The sequence below is a fragment of the Narcine bancroftii genome, chromosome 5, assembly GCF_036971445.1.
Source record: "Narcine bancroftii isolate sNarBan1 chromosome 5, sNarBan1.hap1, whole genome shotgun sequence".
In the NCBI taxonomy this organism is placed as follows: domain Eukaryota; kingdom Metazoa; phylum Chordata; class Chondrichthyes; order Torpediniformes; family Narcinidae; genus Narcine; species Narcine bancroftii.
The window spans coordinates 95,617,845-95,634,765 of NC_091473.1; the positions used below are offsets into that span (position 1 = coordinate 95,617,845).

The following is a 16,921-nucleotide window of genomic DNA, read 5'->3' on the forward strand; positions in this document are numbered from 1 at the left end:
ACTCACTGGCCCCTAGCGGTCATGTCCTCACTGTGTAAGAACATGAGATGAGACAGGTGCTTAGAGTGGTGAACACAAGGAAAGCCGCCGGCCCGATGGTGTATCAGGCTGGGTGCTGAAGGAGTGTGCGAACCATCTCTCTGATGGCTTCATGAAGATTTTCAAGAGGACCCTGTCAAAATCTATTATTCCGCCTTGCTTAAAGGCTGCTACAATCATTCCACTGCCTAAGAAGAATGTTATCAAGGGCTTCAACGGCTTTTGTATAGTTGTTTTAACTCTGGTTATTTTGAAGTGCTTCAAGAGGCTGGTTTTGCAACACATTAAAGCCATTCTCCCATCCACCCTTGATCCACACCAGTTTGCTTACAGGGCTAATAGGTCTACTGTGGATGCTATTGCTACTATTCTTCACTTAGCATTGATCCTCTAAGAACAACAAGGATGGTATGTGAGGTTGCTTTTTATCGACATTAGTTCTGCTTTTAATACTGTTATTCCAGGTAGACTGGTTGGTAAACTCACTGACATAGGATTTTCCAGATCAATTTGTCTATGGGATCAAGGTCTTTTTAATAAACTGTTCCCAGACTGTAAAAATAGGCACTCATTATTTCCCTACTCTCACACTTAGCACTGGTTCCTCGCAGGGCTGTGTGTTGAGCCCATTATTATATTATCTTTATACCTACAACTATGTCTCCGAGTATTCCTCTAATACCATCATAAAATTTGCAGATGACAAAACTGTGATTGGGCTCATTTCAAGGGGCGACGAGTCAGCCTTTAGGGACAAAGTCCACAGGCTGTCAGTGTGGTGCTTGGAAAATAATCTGGTATTGAATTCCTTGAAGACAAAAGAGTTAGTAATGGATTTCAGGAGGAACCATATTCTTCTTTTCTTCTTCTTTCTTTGGTTTGGCTTCGCAGACCAAGATTTATGGAGGGGTATGTCCTCGTCTGCTGCAGGCTTGTTGATGACTGACAAGTCCAATGCGGGACAGGCAGGCACGGTTGCAGCGGTTGCAAGGGAAAATTGGTTGGTTGGGGTTGGGTGTTGGGTTTTTTCTCCTTTGTCTTTTGTCAGTGAGGTGGGCTCTGCGGTCTTCTTCAAAGGAGGTTGCTGCCCGCCGAACTGTGAGGCGCCAAGATGCATATGACCACAGTGCTATTGTACATTAATGGGCACTGTGTGGAAAGGGTTATGGCTTTTAAGTTTCTGGGAATGCATTTGGCTGGGGATCTTTCATGGACTATTAATACCACTGCTATAGTCAAGAAGGCACATCAATGTCTCCATTTCCTGAGAATCCTTAGGAAAATTCATCTACAGGAGAAGTTATTGATTGTCCTTCTATCGCTGCTTTTTTGAAAGCCTGCTGACATTGCATTCCCATGTGGTTTGCCAGCTGTACAGCATCTGGTAAGAGAGATCTTCAGAGGGTTATCAATACAGCCCAGAAGATCATTTGGGATGCTTGTCTTTGTCACCTTTGGAGAATTTATTTCAATCTCGCTGTATCAAGAAAGCAGCTAATATCCTTAAGGATTCTACTCAACCGGGCTATCATTTGTTTGACCTATTGCCCTCGGGTAGATGATTATAGGTCCTTTAATTCATGGACAAACAGACTCAAGAACAGCTTCTATCCCAGAGCCATTCAAGAATTAACCTCCGCCAATTAGTGTATTTGTATGTTGTACTCTTTTAATGCCGTTTTATTCTTGTTTTTCTTGTTTTGTATGTTTTTGTATGTTGTATTTGTGAGTACCACAGCTGCTTTTTAAAAGTTTTGTTGCATTTTCTTACGCAATCACAATAAAGTACTTACTTAGTGTTGATGACAACTTCCATTGATCTGGTGATACCTATTAGCCACAGGAGAGGTGTTGGAAGACTGGAAGGTGATTCTGTTATGCCCTCATTTAAAAATGGCTACAAGGACAAGCAGGAAACTACAGAATGGTATGCTAAACATGGGCAAGTTACTGGAGGTGTTTCTGAGAGACAGGATCTACATGCATTTGGATAGGCAATGACATATTAAGGTTAGTTCGTATCGATTTATGCCCCACAAATTTGATCAATTTTTGAACAGGTGACTAAGAAGAGTAATGAAACAGGGCAGTAAGTTGACTTTAGCAACGCCTTTGACAATGTCCCACATGGTAGACTGGCCCAGAAGGTTTATATCACATGGGATACAGTGTGAGCTGGTCACTTGGATACAGAATTGGCTTGATGGCAGGATTCAGATTGGTAATGGAGGGTCATTCAGATTTGAGGCCTGTGACCAGTAGTGTGCCAGAGTGATTGATGCTGGATCCACTGTTGTTTTTCATCTGTATTTACAATTTAATTGTCACCATAATTGATAGTTTAATGGATAGTGAAGGTTATCTCCGATAACAACAGAATCTGTGATTATGGGAAAATGCACTAAGAAATTGCAGTTGGGATTTAACTTGGACAAATGTGAGGTATTGTAATTTGGTTTCTTAAACCAAGGCAGAACATGTACAGTAGACGGTGGAGCCGTCTAGCGATACAGGAACTTTGTTCCACTAAAGTAGTGACACAGGTGGATTGGCTGGTGAAGAAAGTTTTTGGGATGCTTGTCTTTGAATACAGGAGCAGGGACCTCTTGTTAACAAATATACAAGGTGAGACTACACTTGGGATATTCTGGTCACCCACCCAGCTATAAGAAGTCTATTGTTATGCTGGATAGGGTACAGTAAAAATGTATGACAATGTTAACCGAGACTGGCAGACTTGAATTATCAGGAGAGACGGGTTAGGGGGAAAAACTTTAGAAGTAACATAAGAGGAAGCTTCTTCACTCAGAGAGGGGTGGCTGAGTGGAATGACCTTCCAGAAGAGGTGGTTGAAGCAGGGTCAATTTTGTCAGTTAAGAGGAGGTTGGATGAGTACATGGATGTGAGAGGGTTGGAGGGTTATGGACAGAGAGCAGGTAGATGGAACTAGTGGAATTTCACTTAAATCAATGCGGACTAGAAGGGCCGATATGGCCTGTTTCTGTACTGTAATTGTTATATGGTTATATGTGATGACTTTTTACCCTGGAGCATAGGAGGTTGGGGCGGTGGGGGGTGGGGTGGGGGAGAAGATGGGCTTACTGAAGTATATAAAATCATGAGAGGCGTAAATAACTTTCTACAGGACCACAATTGAGGCTGCATTATTGGGTGGTATGGAAGCTGTAAAGAACCAGTCTGCAAGACTCTACAGCAGATTATTAAAACTGCTGAGATCATTGGGGTCTCCAGCCTATTTATGACATTTACTGGGTGGGTTGTATATACAAGGCCTAAAGTATTGTTGCGATTCCTACTATCCAACCTGCAATCTCTTTCACCTATTTCTATCGGGACAGAAGTACAGGAGCATCAGACTGTGAGACTGATGTTTCACCATTGGGGTCTCTTTAATGTTTATTTTATTAGCTTTGAATTGTATCTCATTAACTTTAAGTTACATTTTATGTGTTGTGTAATATGTCTTTCTCCTGTGAACTGGAGAAATGTTTTTGGATGTGTATATATATGAACAGTCCTATGACAATAAGCTAGAACTTGATAAGGTAAGAAGTGTGAGACTTTTTTCACAGGATAGTGGAGTATAAACTAGAGGGCATAGATTTGAGATACAGAAGAAAAGATTTAAGAGGGACCTTTTTCACACAGAGGGTGATGACTGCCAGTGGAAGTAGCAGAGGTGTCAACAACAGCAATGTTTAAAAGTCATTTAAACAGGTACAATAGATAGGAATGGTTTAGTTGGGTATGGGGCAAACACAGGAAAGTAGGACTAACTTAGGTGGACAACGTGGCCTAATTCTGTGATATAAAACTCTGAGTCTATGACTCCAATTTAGAATAGATAGTGTAGCACTAATTAGCCAGATGGTACTTGTCTGCTTTTTGTGAACAGGACATAGCTTGGCAGTGCTAAGAGTGACTTATCACATCAAATTCAGAATAGGTCAATGGCATCCAGTTTTATTCTTTCTTCGTTGAATGTACGATAAAGATGCAACTGAATAGCTTGCCTGGTCACTTCAGAGGGCATTAAAGATTCAACCACGTGGGGTGGGTCTGGAGGCACATAAGACTGAATAAGGACGGGTGGCAGATGTTCTCCCCTGAATGAGCTTATTGAAGTGGATTAATAACCAGGACTTTGCTGAATGCGGCTCACTGCTTACATTTGCGGCTGAAATGCATCATTTCACATACTCGCCCATATCTGGAAAAGCAATCTTTCTGTCCAAAATTGACCTGAATCTGAGCAAGCAGAAGAAGACCTGAATTTGAAAATTATTAAGCCATGTAATTGGGTCACTTGAATGGCTAGAACAACTTCTCCCCTGAAATTCCTTTGGAAAACTTTGACTATCAAGAATCTCCATCCCATTAGTTTCTGTCAAAAGCTCCAATGTTTCTCGTTTTTTTTTACTGTCACAGACATGCAGAAACATTTAAATGCTATTAAAAGTGAATGTTTTAACAATTAAAAATAATTGAATAATAAATAATTTAAAACATAAAATGCTAAACTAATTCCAACATTATTGCAAATATAAATAAGTTTTGAAAATTACTTTTTTTCCCTTACAGCCATAAAAACCTCCATTAAAATTAATGTGGTTACAGAACTTGTGCCATATTCAGTGGCACAGGATCTGAGAGCAGATTCTGTGTCGAATTTCAGCAAGTTCCTCTACATCACTGGACTTGTGCAGAATCCAATGGCGGAGCTCAGCTGGAAAATTGCCAACAGAGCTTGGCCAGTAAGTTTGTATTTCCCAACTTGCTGTCACCTCTGAGAATAAATCCTGGCAGTTCTGTGTGCCACTGCCATCAGAATATGCAGCATTATATTTCCATTTATAATTTGGAGTACAAATTTCCTGAAAACTATTTGTGCTCCAATGCAACAGGTTTATTGGAAATGTGGTATTTCTGATGAAATTACAGTGGCAGAGTGGGAACAGCTTAACTATCCCTGATCTCAGATTAGCTGGTGATTCTCCTGACTGCATTCTTCAACATTCTTGTGAATTCCATTTTTTATTGTGGATTAAGTATTTTATAACATATATCACAGACTGGTGCTATATAAATACAAGTTCTTTCATTGTCAGATTTCTAAAAAATGTTCGTCAAAAAAATAACAAATACATTTAGAAGGCTCAAGACAATTCATTTTGTTGGGAAAATATTGTATTTCCAAACTGGTTGGGATAGCCAAGAGATCATGGCTGCTGGAATTTAGAACAAAAAAACCCCAAATTCCTGGAAGAGTTTAGCAGACAAAGCAATATCTGTGGAGGCAAAGGGATAGTCGACATTTTGGGTCAAAATCCTACATGAGGACTGAGAGTTGTGGAGGGAAGATGGCCAATATAATGAGGTGAGAGGGAGCAGCGAGGTAGGGTCTAACAGGTGAAAGGTGGAACCAGGTGAAGAGGGAGGCGATGAACAGATGGAGATGAGAGAAAGGCAGAGACAGTAAGGAGAGAGATAGAGCAAGATGGGGGAGGAATGGGTGGAAGAGACAGATGGTCCATGTGAGGACCAATGACTTAGTTAGAAGTGGGGATGAGGTCCTGAAACAGGAATACATAGAATTAGGCAGGAAGTTAAAAAACAGGACCTCTAAGGTAGTAATCTCTGGATTGCTGCCGGTGCCACGCGCTAGAGAGGGTCGTAATAGGAGGATGTGGAGGATGAATGCATGGCTAAAGAGCTGGTGCAGGGGGCAGGGGATAAGATTTTTGGATCATTGGGATCTCTTCTGGGAAAGTCGGACCTGTACAAAAGGGACGGACTCCACTTGAACTGGAGGGGGACCAATATCCTGGCAAGCAGATTTGCAAGAGCTGTGGGGGAGGGTTTAAACTAGTTTGGCAGGGGGGGTGGAGAGCAGAGTTTGCGAGCAGTGTCTAGGGTGCATGGCCACCTAGTTAAGAATGATAAAGATAACAAAGGAAGGATGGAGGTTAAGGTAAAAGGTAGAATAGGGAATATATGTGAGGGTCATTCTCTGAAATGCGTGTACTTTAATGCAAGAAGCATAGTGAACAAGGTAGACGAGTTTAGAGCATGGATTGGCACTTGGAATCATGATTACAGGAGGGTCAGGACTGGCAACTAAATATTCCAGAATATTAGAAATTTGGTTAGGAGAAGGAGGGAGGTGTACAAGAGGTATAAACAGCAGGGTGATGAGAAATTGAAAGAGGACTACAAGGAGTGTAGAAAAAATCTTAAAGAAATTAGAATGGCCAAAAAGAGGCACGAAGAGGCTTTGGCGGGCAGAGTAAGAATAAATCCTTTGTTTTAGATGTGATAGAACAGGGGGTTAAAAAAAAGGGGGAGGAGTTGCTCTGCTTGTTAAGGAGGACATTACTGCCGTGAGGTGGCAGGATGCTTTGGAGAGATCATCCAGTGAAGCTGTTTGGGTGGAATTGAGGGGTGGAGGAGGCATGAGGGTACTAATAGGAGTGTATTACAGACCACCAAATGGGCCAAGAAAATTGGAAGAACAAATTTGTAAGGAGATAGCATATATGTGTAATAAACATAAGGAAGTGATCATGGGAGATTTTAACTTCCCTCACATTGATTGGGATACCCATACAGTAAGAGGGCTGGATGGGCTAGAGTTTGTCAAATGTGTGCAAGTTAGTTTTCTTAATCAATACGTAGAGGAACCAACTCAGGACGGTGTAATACTGGATCTCCTGTTAGGGAACGAGATAGGTCAGGTGTCTGAGGTTAATGTTGGAGAACAAATTGGGTCTAGTGATCACAACTCTATTAGTTTTAGGGAAGAGCAAAGAAGTTGAGGTTCTGGATTGGAGAAAAGCAAATGTCAAAGGAATGAGAATGGCTTTGGGGAGTATTGAGTGGGACGTGATTTTTTCAGGGAAGGATGTAAATGGAGAATATTCAAAGAAGAAATTTTGAGAGTACAGCGTAGATATGTCCCAGTGAGGATCAAAGGAAAGGCTGGATGTCATAGGGAGCCTTGGTTTTCGAGGAATATTAGAAATTCGGTTAGGAGAAAGAGGGAGGTGTACAAGAGGTATAAACAGCAGGGTGATGAGAAATTGAAAGAGAACTACAAGGAGTGTGGAAAAAATCTTAAGAAAGAAATTAGAAAGGCCTAAAAGAGGCAAGAAGAGGCTTTGGCGGGCAGAGTAAGAATAAATCCAAAGGGTTTCTATAGGTACATTGAAAGTAAAAGATTAGTGAGGGATAGAATTGGACCCCTTGTAGACAGGGAGAGTAGGCTATGTGAAAAGTCAGAGGAGATGGGGGAAATTTTAAATGATTTATTTTCCTCGGTATTCACTAGGGAAAAAAATATTGTACCAGTTGAAGTAAAGAAAAATAGTGGGGAGGTCATGAATCATATAAGGATAACTGAGGAGGTAGTGATGGCAGTGTTAAAAAAGATAAAGGTGGACAAATCTCCAGGTCCGGACAATGTATTCCCAAGGACACTCAGGGAGACTAGTGTACAGATAGTGGGGTCATTAACAGAGATATTTAGGAAGTTACTGGTCACGGGGGTAGTGCCAGAGGATTGGAGGGTGGCTCATGTTGTTCCGTTGTTTAAGAAAGGGTCCAAATGTAAGCCTGGAAATTATAGACCTGAGTCTGACATCTGTGGTGGGTAAGTTGATGGAAAGTGTTCTGAAGGATGACATTTACAAATATTTGGAAGAGCCGGGATTGATGGGTAGTAGTCAGCATGGTTTTATCAGGGGTAGATCATGCTTAACAAACCTTATAGTTTTTCGAAGGGGTTACAAAAAAGATTGATGAAGGGAAGGCTGTGGATGTTGTCTATTTAGACTTTAGTAAAGCTTTTGACAAAGTACCCCACAGGAGGGTTAGGAAAAAAGGTGGAGGCATTAGGTATAAATAAGGAGGTAGTGAAATGGATTCAGCAATGGTTGGATGGGAGGTGTCAGAGAATACTGGTAGGAAATTGTTTGTCAAATTGGAGGCCGGTGACTAGTGGAGTTCCTCAGGGATTCGTCCTGGGTCCACTATTGTTTGTTATATATATTAACAATCTGGAAGAAGTGGAGGTAAATTGGATAAGTAAGTTTGCAGATGATACAAAGATTGCTGGTATTGTGGACAGTGAGGAAGATTACCATAGCTTAAAAAGAGATATAGGAAAGCTAGAGGAGTGGGCTGAGAAATGGCTGATGGAATTTAATACGGATAAGTGTGAAGTGTTGCACTTTGGAAAGGCAAATCTAAATAGGTCATATACATTGAATGGTAGACAATTGACGAGTGCAGAGCCACAAAGGGATTTAGGAGTTGTGGTAAATAGTACCCTCAAAGTTGGTACTCAGATAGATAGAGGTGAAGAAGGCATTTGGAATGTTGGCCTTCATAAATCAGAGTATTGAATTCAAGAGCTGGGATGTTATGATGAAAGCATTGATGAGGCCAAGTTTGGAATTCTCTGTGCGGTTTTGAACACCAAATTGTAGGAAGGATATAAACAAAATAGAGAGAGTGCAGAGAAGGTTCACGAGAATGTTGGCAGGATGTCAGGGTTTGAGTTACAGAGAAAGGTTGAGCAACCTGGGGCTTTTTTTCTGGAGCGTAGAAGATTGAGGGGGGACTTGATGGAAGTGTTCAAGATTTTAAAAGGGACAGAGAGAGTCAACGTGGATAGGCTTTTTCAATTAAGAGTGGTGGATATTCAAACCAGAGGCCATGGTTTGAGATTGAAGGGGGAAAATTATAAGGGGAACATGAGTGGAAATTTCTTCACGCAAAGGGTGGTTGGGATGTGGAATAAGCTTCCGGCAGAGGTGGTTGAAGCAAGGACGTTATTTACATTTAAGGAAAGACTGGATAATTGCATGGAGGGGACAGGATTGGAGGGGTATGGACCAGGTGCTGGTCAGTGGGACTAGGAGGGTGGGGATTTGTTCCGGCATGGACTAGTAGGGCTAAACTGGCCTGTTCTGTGCTGTATATGGTTATAGAAAGTGACATGGAAATGTTGATTATTCCTTTGCCCCTCACTGCTGAGTCTCTCTGTGTTTCTTTGATTCCCCTCTGTATTTGTGTGTATAATTTTTTTTTCTGTTTACCCACTCGTCCGATTAAATTTCTCTTTGATGTGTCCTTCCTTGTCTCACTTTTTTTTACTGGCCCTGACAGTTATTCAAAATATATTTTAATCTATTGCTCCGCAAGTCCATCCAGAAGTACCATGTGACTTTTAAGGAAATATCTTCTCATTCATTGGATCTGTTGGCATTATGATCTGAAACTATATCAGATAGTTACATTGCTATAGTTCTACTGAATTAAAAGATTTGTTTCTGGAAGATTGATATATTAGTCAGCCTTAGAAGAACAATTTTATTTATATCGTAGCCATTTGGCCCACTGATTGTTTGCTCTACTCACTGCCTGCTCTTCAAGTCAACCATTAGTCCCATTCTCATTTTTTCATAGACCTCTTGAAAGCCTTGATTTGATTCTATTTCTATGAATTTTATGAACAGACAATTCCATGTCATAATTTCTCTTTACATAAAAACAGTATTTCCTCTCATCACACGTTCCTTGTGTCCAAATTTTAAAATCCGCCCTTGAACTATCTGGTAATGGAATCAATTTCCCTTTATTTACTAACATTTGTGTTATAAAATGAGACCAGCTCAAAAATGGTTTAAAATGAACAACAGAATTTATTTTAGGAGATCAGGGAAAGAAAGTTGGTGAAAATCGGTTGTGCCTTTTCACTGTATTCATCAAAATTATTTTATATTTTTCAAACTTTATGCGAAATGAAGCTTGCCTTTTTTGTGGTGAAACCTTCCTGCCCGTCAGCATTCCCATCTTCCTTCTATAGCTTTTAACGAACTCCCCTGTCCCTGTAGAGTTGGCTACTGGACCTACTCATTTTTTAACATGTCTGGTGAAATAGAATTAAACGTAATATAGCCCAGTAAAATAAATATTGACCAAGAATAGACTTAGTTGCCTGCTTCTTTTCCTCCCTTATCTTGACCTACTCCATGGGATCAAGCTTACTTGGTCCCACTCTGGGTCTTAATGACTGATAAAGTGATAAAGCGAGAACCCAGACACCTCAATACATGGGACAGGCAGTGGGGAGTTGGATTGTTTGCAAGGTGGTGTGCTCCTTCTTCTGTTTACACTGAGCTTCTCTGTGATCATGATGCAAGTCTTGAGGTCCTTCATGGTATCTCAAATGTTCCTTTTTCATTTTAATTGATTGTGGCCAAGGTTTCCTAGAAATTAGGGATATAGCAATTTTTTGAGGAGACTTTGAGCACATCATCCTGGGAGTCAGATATCAAGCATATCTACTCAAGAAAGCGGAGTGAATGGTATTACAACTTGGGGCTGGGGATGTTAATCCTGGGACAGATCACCAACATTGGTTTTCATATCCTTCCAATAGTTTTGTAGAATTTCCCATTGATTGATGACTGAGGGATGACTCCCAAGATGTGTGAAGAATCCTGGTTTTTCCACTGAGAACCTTTAGTATCCGGTGGCAGTGTTGCACAGAAGAGGTTGACCTTTTTTGAATACAAGATCTATCCTCTCCTTTGTTTCCATCAACACGTGAATGCTTGGCCTTCAAATGTGTGCATGTGCAAACATATAGTGCCCTCCATAATGTATGAGAGAAATACAATTTTTTTCCTTGATTTGCCCCTGCGTTCCACAGATTTAAATGTGTAATTAAACAATTCACATGTAATTAAAGTGCACATTCCAGATTTTATTCAAGGTTATTTGTAGACATTTTGGTTTGACCATTTAGAAATTACAGCACTTCTTATATACATAGTCGCCTCATTTCAGGGCACCATAATGTTTGGAACATTTGGCTTTACAGGTGTTTGTGAGTGCTTAGGTATGTTTCATTGTCTCACTAGTCAAGGTCTAAGAGAGCTAGGCTAGTTTCTAAATGTTTGTTCACCTTTGGAATCTATGTTTGCCATTTTTCAACATGAGGACCTGAGTTGTGCCAATAAAAAGTCAAAGAAGCCGTTATGAGGCTAAAAAACAAGAATAAAACCGATAGAAACATCTCCCAAACCTTGGGGTTACTGAAATCAGCAGTCTGGAACATCATTAAGAAGAAAGAGAGTACTGGTGAGCTCAGTAATCGCAAAGGGACTGGTATTCCAAGGAAGACATCCACCACTGATGGCAGTAGAATTCTCATCATAATAAGGGAAAATCCCCAAATGTATGTCTGACCGTTCAGAAACGCACTTCAGGAGACAAGTGTGGATATTGTCAATGACTAGGCTCTGCAGAAGGCTTCATGAACAGAAATACAGAAGCTACACTGCCAGATGCAAATTATGGCAAAGGTGGTATGCTTTGGATCTTGGCCAGTTCCTATGCATCTCTACACTTTGCTCTTGCCATCACTCTGATACAGGTTCATCTTGGTCTCATCAGTTCACAAGACCTTTTTCCAGAATTCTGCGGGTTCTTCTAAATACTTCTTGGCAAACTGCAATCTGGCCATCCTTTCTTTGACTATCTAGTGATTTGTATCTTGCAGTGTAGCCTCTTTCTATTTATGAAGTCTTTTGAGGACAGTAGTCATTGACCACACCTGCCTCCTGAAGAGTGCTTCTGAACTGTCAAACATATGTTTGGGATTTTTCTTCACCATGATGAGAGTTCTTTTGCCATCAGCAGTGGACGTCTTCTTTGGAATACAGGTTAATTCCTTTGGGATTACTGAGCTCACCAGTACACTCTTTCTTCTTAATAATGTTCCAAACTGTTGATTTTGGTAATCCTACTGTTTAGGTGATTTCTTCTACTGTTTTCATCTTGTTTTTCAGCCTCATTATGACTTCTTTGACTTTCATTGACACAACTCTGGACCTCATGTTGAAAAATGGTAACAAGAGACTCCAAATGTGTTCAAAAGCAGCTTAGAAAGAATCCGTTATTCAATTAATAATTCAAGTGTAAGGTTTCAAATGCTGTGGGGACAATTCCTGAATTAATTTCATAACCTTGAGGCATAATATTATTTTTGAATTTTAGTATTTGCAGTTTTATTTCATGAACAAAATACATTTTTTTCTTTAGTCATACACCATGGGTTAGGGGATGGGATTTGGAATCATGCTGTATGTGATTTAAAAAAAATCTTTTTGATGTAATTTTGTATTATGGTTTTGTTATATGTATTTTATAGTTTGGTGAGTTATCTAATTGGTCATTAATATTATGCATTCCATGAATATTTTGTATACGCATGCTTATTTGTGAAAATCAATAAAAATATTTAAAAAGGAAAAGCAGTTCTCTTATACCTGCCTCAATGAAGCAATTGAACATACCTGAGTTCTCACAAACTCCTGTGAAGCCAAATGTCCCAAACATTATGGTGGCCAGAAATTAGGGGACTATGTATAAAAAGTGCTGTAATTTCTACATGGTCAAACCAAAATGTATATAAATAACCTGGAATAAAATCTGGAATGTGCACTTTAATTACATGTGAATTGCTTGATTACAAATTTAAAATTGTAGAGCACAGGGGCAAATAAAGGAACAAAATGTCTTTGTCCCAAACATTATGGAGGGTGCTGTATGCAAGCTGGAATTTAATTACCAAGGTTTGAATGATTTTGGTTCTGTGGGAGTGTAGTTGCCTCAGGTTGAATAGTTTCCTATTAGTTCTGAAAATGAACTCCACTCCCATAGGAAGTTTTTGGAGACGAGATTCACCATTGTGGTGAGAAAATCTGACCAAGTTTTGAGATAATGATGTAGTCATTTTTAACATTGGTCTTCACAGAGATTAGCTCTCTGTTGTGGACCCAATGATTAGTATCATGTTATCATGAGGTAAAGATAAGATAGAAGACAAATTTCTGTTGGCAACTGAATTTGAATAAAGTGTACCAGAGTCTAAAGCTTTAGTAAAGTCATTTCTCTTAGAGTTGGTGCACAGTGAAGATAATCTCCATGAGTGTTCTGTGTGAATGGAATCGACATGATGATTCAGGGACTAGCTCTTCATCTATTGGAAGATGGTGGTTGAGGAGATATTTTTTCTAAAAATATTATCTCCTCAGATCTACTTCAGCAATTTCCCATACAAGGAATTCTTTAGAAACTGGAAATTAAGACCTTTTAATTGAACAGTTCCCATTTTGCTGTGTGTTTCATTTAATATTTGTGTATGTACACTTGAGAAATGGACTACATTTTTTGGTTTTGGTGTCTTCATCAATTGTGTTTCCCTGTAGCAATTACCAGTTAGATTTGCCTCCAAGTTGAGGTGGTCACAATTACAGCTTCTCTAGGATGTCCAAATTCCTAGATATTGATGATGAGACAATGAATTTGGGACTGAAACTTTCTGCTGCCAAGCTTTTGAACTTCGTTGAGGATACTGTCTGTTCCTGAGGTCTTTATTTTTTAAATTTGACATTTCAGCATGCTCTTCAGGAGTAGATGTCGACCCAAGAGCAAGTATGCAGTTATTGGGCACCATCTACCTATGTACTCACCAATCTGCTGGTAAAATATGGGTAAACCTGGATTACATTAATTAATGTGGTCAAGATAGCCAATAAGATAAAATAAAATAATAAAACAGGTCAAACATAGACTTAGAAGCATAACTAAATTAATTTTTGACAGAAAAGTTGTAACTGTTCACATTGTGTGTTTTGTACTAGAAATGATTCCTCTCTCACCAGCAAAACAAGGAGTGTTTCTGCTGTCCTTTCCCACCTTCGAATTCACATGCTGTTGCTAGTTCAGAACATATCCACTTCCAGTATCAAGGCTTGAAATGCATCTGTGACCTGCTTCAGTCCAAGAATATCTCCATTGACCTCAATTCCTATTGTTCAGACTTGTTCTATTTTGTCCTACTTCTCCAGTAGTTCCCATTTCACCCCACTGATTATATATATTTTGTAAGCTCTTGCCTTATGTCCCAAGTGCAAATGAGCAAAATCACAATAAATTTTATTAAATACCTATTATTAATTCCTCACATGGAAGATTCCTATATCTGGGCACCATTTCCTTGTTTTAAATTACCATAACTGAATATTCTGCTATATTCTTTGCTTCTGATTCGATCATTCCTTACCTTTATTATCAAAATAAAGAACTATCAAAGGCTTCTTGAGTTAATTTATCAATTAATTACTCATAAGCAAGTTATTTTTTTTCTAAAAATATTATCTCCTCAGATCTACTTCAGCAATTTCCCATACAAGGAATTCTTTAGAAACTGGAAATTAAGACCTTTTAATTGAACAGTTCCCATTTTGCTGTGTGTTTCATTTAATATTTGTGTATGTACATTTGAGAAATGGACTACATTTTTTGGTTTTGGTGTCTTCATCAATTAGGTCTCCTGTGTCCTTTTTTTTTCATTTATCTGTCTGTGTAAGTTGTAATGATTGTCCTTTACAGCTTCCTGAATCTTTGCCTAATGGGCTGAATTACCCACAGGCAGGTAGCCACCCTCTTCAAGGGCAAAGTGCTTTAGGGTCTTCGCCGCAAAGCCTACAGCATCGATCCAGGGAACAGCAATATGAAGGAGCTGTGTCAAAGGTGACTCTCCAGCAGTATCAGAAGCCCTTGCAGATTGCCATTTCATCAACACAGAACCTTCCTAGTGCTCGACCAGCTCAACCCAGCAGATGTCTTACAAGTGTTAAAGCTCAAAAGAGTTCAGAAAGCTACCAGGAGCAGGTAAAATGGTTATTCTTGTATTACCAGTTAAACATGTTCATAAATAAAACACTTGAACATTCAGTAGGTAAAGTCCTAACATCAGTTTGTCAATATTTGGACTATGCCATTGCAGCCACAAGATATTATAATCATTTTTATTACCAAACCAGAAGGAGGAAAATGAACATGTATTCTGTTAATAATTGCTGGCCAGTTTTTCACTGACAAAATGAATACATGTCTGACTAAAATAGTATCTGCCTTGACTGCAATAAAGATAAATATCCAGGATCAGATCAAAAGACTGCTTGTGGTGTCAGAGGAAAACCAGTAACTATGAACAATATTTTGCCCTAGATACTTAAAATGCTGTTGGACAGAACCCTCAGTACACAAATAAACAGAGTACAAATAACCTAAATTGAGTTTAATATTCCGTGGAACAGAATTTAAGTGAGGCAGAAGGAGTGATGCAGTCCTGATGAAGGATCTGAACCTGAAATGCTGCCTCTCTCTGTAAATGTCGGTGCTCCAGAGGGGGTTTAGTTTTGGCAGGATGCACAGAACGATGATGTTCAGAGTCCCGTGGATACCATGGCAAGAAATTACAATATTACAATATAATCGATACTCAACTTCAAATAATTTCATGCTATTCTGTCCTATCAAAAATTGTTTATCTCTCCATAAATGTCACTTCATATACTGAATGTTTCCAGTATTTTCTGATATTAAATCAAATTTAGGACATTTATGATCAGAATCGCTCATTTCCATTCTAGAAAGTGGACATAACAACTGATCCAATAGAAATGATCACCAGATAAACTCTCCTATGATAAATTACAGCATCTTGATTATTACCATGTTTATTCCAAAATGGTCTTCATGACTGTACTTAAACTAACTACCTGTTTTTTGTTTTCTTTTTAATTCAGTTCTGTGTAAGAATAGAGAAGAACCCTGGTCTTGGCTTCAGTATAAGTGGAGGAATAAGTGGACAAGGGAATCCATTCAAGCCATCTGATATGGTAATCAGAAACATCGAAATGAAATGCAATTGCATTTTCCATGATTACTTGTAGGCTACAGTAACACTGCCCTACCCTCCATAGGTGGATGCCAGCTATCAAAGGATGAGCAGAAGTCAGCTACAGATGGTAAAGGGAAATGGTGTAAGTCAGCAAAGCTGGTACTTCATTAACAATAAATAGCATGCTTTTTAATTATCCACAAATTGGGAACAATGTTTTTCTACACAATTATTTTGGAGAATAATTCAGTCATAATTTCAAAACATCAAAAATCATCCATTAGGTACTGTAGTGCAGAATTTGTTTCTCTAAAAATGTTGCATCCATCCACAATTTTCTCCCTAAAATCAGATTATAATTTTAATCTGGTAGGCAATTTATTTATTTTAAATGTGATTTAAAAACAACAGATTATGAGAAAAGTAAAAACACAAAGCTGGAGATACTCAGCAGGTTCAACAGTGTTCTTCATAAAGCAAAGATAAAAGTTACATGACCAACATTTTGGGCTTGAGCCCTTGATTGAGGCATGAAAAAATATGGGCAGGCACCCGAACAAAATGGTCGGGGGAGGGGGAAGGAATGCATTCCCAAAGGCAGGAGGTAATAGGTGGATAAGGGAGGGAGGGCACACTAGCAAGCAAGAGGAGAAGAGATGGCTCTGTGAATGGAGAGGGAAGGGGGTGGAAAGCTGGAGGAAGGAAGAGAAAGGGAAAAGGAAGGGAGGAACAATGGAGAGTAAGCTAGCAGAAACCGGTGAAGTCGATGTTGATGCCATCTGGTTGAGAGTGCCCAGATGGAAAATTAAGTGTTGCACCTCCAACATATGGGTGGTCTTGTTGGGACAGTGCATGAGATAATGGACTAACATGTCAGCATGGGAATGGGGCACGGAACTGAAATGGTTGGCCACTGATAAATCCCTGACATCAATCCGGACAGAGCAAAGGTGCTTAGTGAAGGGATTTCCCAGTCTGCGTCCAGTCTCCACTGTAGAGAAGGCCACAATGGGGGCAGTAGATGACTCCCGTGGATAAATAAGTGAAGTGTTGATTCACTTGAACGAACTGTTTTGGGATCCTGAATGGTGGTGAGGG

General features: G+C 39.5%; 1 protein-coding gene across 1 annotated transcript in view; it reads left to right on the plus strand.

Annotated features, from left to right (window-relative positions):
* lrrc7 (leucine rich repeat containing 7) overlaps nt 1–16,921 on the plus strand; it is a 501,081-nt gene that overhangs the window by 463,507 nt on the left and 20,653 nt on the right. Inside the window, exons 25-27 of the mRNA XM_069938447.1 lie at nt 14,527–14,808; nt 15,729–15,821; nt 15,906–15,965. Coding sequence (XP_069794548.1) covers nt 14,527–14,808; nt 15,729–15,821; nt 15,906–15,965 — 435 coding nt within the window. The remainder of the gene's footprint in view (nt 1–14,526; nt 14,809–15,728; nt 15,822–15,905; nt 15,966–16,921) is intronic.